This window comes from Neltuma alba, unplaced genomic scaffold (assembly GCF_004799145.2).
Source record: "Neltuma alba isolate B1F8T4 unplaced genomic scaffold, ASM479914v2 tig00012701_pilon, whole genome shotgun sequence".
In the NCBI taxonomy this organism is placed as follows: domain Eukaryota; kingdom Viridiplantae; phylum Streptophyta; class Magnoliopsida; order Fabales; family Fabaceae; genus Neltuma; species Neltuma alba.
Window position 1 is genome coordinate 109,558 of NW_021637128.1, and position 4,684 is coordinate 114,241.

At 36.0% G+C, this 4,684-nt stretch overlaps 1 protein-coding gene across 1 annotated transcript; it reads left to right on the forward strand.

The window, feature by feature from the left end:
* Positions 1-1,562: 1,562 nt before the first annotated feature.
* On the forward strand, positions 1,563-4,684 carry LOC114730064 (transcription factor KUA1). The gene is made up of 3 exons (XM_028917081.1): positions 1,563-2,042; positions 3,275-3,483; positions 3,921-4,684. Exons 1-3 carry the CDS (start codon positions 1,754-1,756, stop codon positions 4,434-4,436), a joined length of 1,014 nt encoding a protein of 337 aa, XP_028772914.1. The 5' UTR covers positions 1,563-1,753; the 3' UTR covers positions 4,437-4,684.

Below are 4,684 nucleotides of genomic sequence, written 5' to 3' on the forward strand. Positions count from 1 at the left end.
TGCCGATAAGAACTTAAGAAATAGTCCACTTACCAATGATTCAGTTTATAACTTATAAGGTAATAAATTTGAATCTTGTTACTGATATAAAGATTTTATTGGTAGGCAATTTATGAGCACTTTATGAATTTAGAGACATATTCTAACTCTAATAAGTTTTTGGAACCCAACTCACTTAAATTTTTTCTCACCGAAAAATAATTTTTTTTTAATTCTATATGTATTGATACATATATAATATAATTTCAAAGTTTAAATGAAATAAGTAACCTATTAAGTAGGAAGCAAATTAGGTGAGTTGGTTTTTTAAGACTTACAAAGAGGTTTAATTGTTCAGCGAGTGTTTTAAAAATATTGATTGGTACTAACTAGCCACTAAAAAAAAAAACCCTCAAAATTGAACATATTGGTTCAAATGAGCTATTTTAAATCTCATATACTAACTGAATTTGAAACAATTTTCATTGGATAAATACTTTGAATTTTTTTATTTAGAAAAAGAAATACACACACATAATTTACTGGTTGGTTGGCATCCAAAAATTATAAAATCAATATTCAGTATATTCATTAATATATGTAAAAAATAAAAGCCTACAAAAAATATATGTAATAAAAAGTTCAAGGAAAGTTTATTACTGCGATCCACTGTGCATTTGTGCTCATACAGGATGCAAGGAAAGAAAACACAAGTATGGAATTTGCAAAAATTGTTTCTCTCTTGTTTTTTTTTTTTAAAGCTTTTATGTAACTTAGTAATCTAGATATTATGCATTACACGAAATCTAAAAATGAACTATATTATTCATTACTCGTAGATAAAATTTCTTGATGCAGTTTTTCATATTAGACATAATTTTTCTATATAATCATATAATTTTTAAGCATATTAAATTCAATAAAATTAGTCTAACACACCCATCTTGGCCAAAAAAATTAATCAATTTGATTAACACCCCATTCAAATTGCCACCTCTACTCTTTGTTAATGATATACGAATTTTTTAAATAGCCTCTCTCGTTAATTATTTATTATAGAGATAAAAATTAATAGATAATAAAATACTACCTGATCTTTTGTATAAGAGTTAGTGGATTGTTATATTAGGTTTTAGATAATCTCAATCTATTTTGTCTCTTATCTTTCCTCAAAATATCTTTATTGATTGTAAGAGATTTTCAATAATTTTAATCATCAAAGGCGCATGATTAAAAGGGTAATTTAAAAAAATTGACATAAATTTGTGATAAATAATTAATTTAACTAATTTTTTAATATATCTAAATTAATTATTTAGTTCTTATACTAATAACTCAATATAGTAAGCATTTTCCCTTTTGGGACAATACTGTAATAACCATTTTAATATGAAATCATTCTTTTATAGAAAGAGTTGGATCAATTTCACTTGGTCCCTGCCACGTCAGCTGCAACCCCTTCATCCGCGTTCCTATTGGACGAAGCACAGTTCCGATTTATGCCGCGAAGCATAGTAACATTCCCCCCATAATCCGCAACCAGATATATGGATAGTGTTGGGCGGGCGCCTTCTTCCTCTTTCTCTCCCATCTGCGAAAGCCGAGGGAGAGCCAGCAACAAAATTCCAAAATCATTTCATTCATCAGGCTTCGGATCATGTGATTCGGATCAACTGTACCCAAATTTCTTTTAATTCATCGATAAAGGCCCAAGAGTTATTCGTAATCTTATTACCCTCTTCGATCTAACTTCAATTTCTCTTCTCGAGACGACATGACTAGGCGGTGCTCCCATTGCAGCCATAATGGCCACAACTCCAGGACCTGTCCTAACCGTGGAGTCAAGCTATTCGGAGTCCGATTGACTGATGGGTCGATCCGGAAGAGTGCTAGTATGGGCAATCTTAGCCACTACGCCGGTTCGAGTTCGGGGCCCCATCAGACCGGGGGTAACACTCCGGCTTCTCCCGGCGAGACACCTGATCACGGTGCGGCCGCAGACGGTTACGCCTCTGAGGACTTTGTACCTGGGTCGTCCTCAAGTTCACGTGAAAGAAAAAAGGGTATTCTTGTTTTATTTTCCCTCAATAAATGTTTTGTTCTCACCTTATTATTGTTTTCCCGTGCATTTTTGGACTCTGATTTTTGTATCATTTAACGCTCGTATTTATTCTGGTACAAAGGTAGATCAAATAAAATTTATAGCCAGAATTTTTTTTTTTTTTTTTGCTTTACTTTGTGTTGTTAATCTGTTAGTTCTTATTCACTATGGCGATGCTGCTTGTTTAATTTGCTTCTTCCTTAACGATATATTTCATTAGTAGTGAATACTCCGCGCTGCTGTCAGTTGGAGGACGACTAGACCCGACCGATATAGGTTAGCTTTGTTATATATTCATTCCATAAGAATGTATGTACAACATTCTTGACTGTATAATTTTCATAGTGGACAGTATTGGATGTTAGCGAATGAACCTGATATAGATGGTCATGTTCTTTATGGTCAAGATCCAGTATGGCTCACTATATATCACCAGCTCTTATGGCTCATGGTCATGGAAGATTTTAATAATCATTTTTTTAATGAGGCTGTCCAAGTTCTTACTGACCTGACCCGTCCAAATTCTCTTCAGCGGGAAAACAGCAGCCTTTCTTATCCACCAAGAGCCTACTTAGTTCCTTTTTCCTTCCAGTTTTTTTGCTTTGGAGTTAGATGCTAATTATGAATGTATGAAGTGCCTGTTTCGTGATTGTATTTGAGGTACATTGAGAATGCTGAATCAATTTGAAATGATTCATGATTTATGGTATATGGAAGAAGACGGACAGCAGTTAGTTCAGAGTTTTTTTTCTCATAACATTATTAAAGGTTGAGTAATGATACCATAATTTCGGCCACTAGCCAGGAATAGCTGAAAGTAAGAGCTGAGGTAGTTAGGTTCAGTAAGGCGTATATCTCATATCTTAGGAAGACCGTGTGGTTTGATCTTCTCCCTTGCTCTTGATGGAGTAGATGAAAGAGCTTATAAAATCCAAGTTCACTGCCGGGATGAGCATGGTGTATGTAGGACATTAGCTGAAGGGCCGAAAACTCTTGTGAAAGAACACTCCAGTTTTGTATAACTTTTAAGAATTTTCACATTGCACTTAATTCCCAAGATGCTTACAGAACATAGAATGATGTTGTGCTTAAGATCTTTTGGTGTTCAATCCATGATTTCATTTATGACCAGAAAGTTTTTACAATTTGTGCATATTGTATTTGTATGTGGATTTTCTTATTTTGGATATGCAGGTGTTCCATGGACTGAGGAGGAACATAGGATGTTTCTACTTGGGTTGCAGAAGCTAGGCAAAGGTGATTGGCGTGGAATTGCACGTAATTATGTTATATCAAGGACACCTACTCAAGTAGCCAGCCATGCTCAGAAATATTTCATTAGGCAAACCAATGTGTCTAGGCGAAAAAGACGTTCCAGCTTGTTTGATATTGCCGCAGAGGAAGTTAGTGCCCATATTTGCTCATGCTATTTGCAGTCCATTTCTTCAAGATGCATCTAATTGTGCCTGCTTAATTACGGCCGTTGATGATAATATTATCAGATTGCATTTTTTTGTCCAGCCTTTTGTTATGAAGAAATAAAATGCACAATCCATCAATGGCCATCCTAATTTGTGAAAATTCTCCACTTCCTTTCTTCTTCTAGTCTGGAGGAGGGATAGATGATTTGAGCTATTAATTGATTCACTCTACGTGAAGTAAAATGCTTTTGTTGATACTTCATATAATTTTTGCATTCTTGAGGTGGTTAGATAACTGTTGTTATATTTCCTAATGTTCTTCAATTCTGAGATTGATGATTAAAACTAACCTCTCTCACCCTTTTTTGGGGTTCAATCTCATTTTCTGGACAACTTATTTATGTCTCACGGTGTTGCAGCCAACCGACACGCCCATGGCAACACAAGACCTCCAGTCAGCTGATCAGCCAAATGCTGAAGCAGAATGCAATAACCCTTTGCCTGATCCTCCAGCCCTTGACGAAGAATATGAGTCCATGGATTCCACTAATTCAAATGATGGAGAGTCTGCCTCTTTGAAGCCGGACAGCACACAGTCACAAACACAGTCATCATACCCAGTGGTATATCCTGCATACTTCTCTCCGGTCTTCCCTTTCCCAATGCCCTATTGGTCAGGATACATGCCAGAACCCAGTAAGAAGGAGGAGACACATGAGGTGCTGAAGCCTACTGCGGTGCATTCTAAGAGCCCAATCAATGTTGATGAGCTGGTGGGTATGTCAAAACTGAGTTTAGGAGACTCTATTGGTGACTCTGGACCTTCCTCTCTGTCACTGAAACTCCTTCAAGGACCCTCGAGACAGTCGGCTTTTCATGCAACCCCGGCATGTGAGAATTCCGATGCAAATGGCAGTGTGATCCATGCGCTGTAAGTTGGAGACTGAAGGCTAGCTCAATTAGGTTGGGCATTGCCTTATTAATTATATCATATATATGTGGTTGTGAATTAACCTTAATAATTTCTGCCTTTGACAGTGTTTTAACTTAGCTTGTTTCCTTTGGCGGTAGGCAGTAGCAAATAGGGAAATTACTCGGATTCTATAAACTTTGTTATTTGTTTTATGTAAAGCAGATTGTGCAGAATGACAATCAAGTTCTAAGCTGTGTTTTCAAACTACCA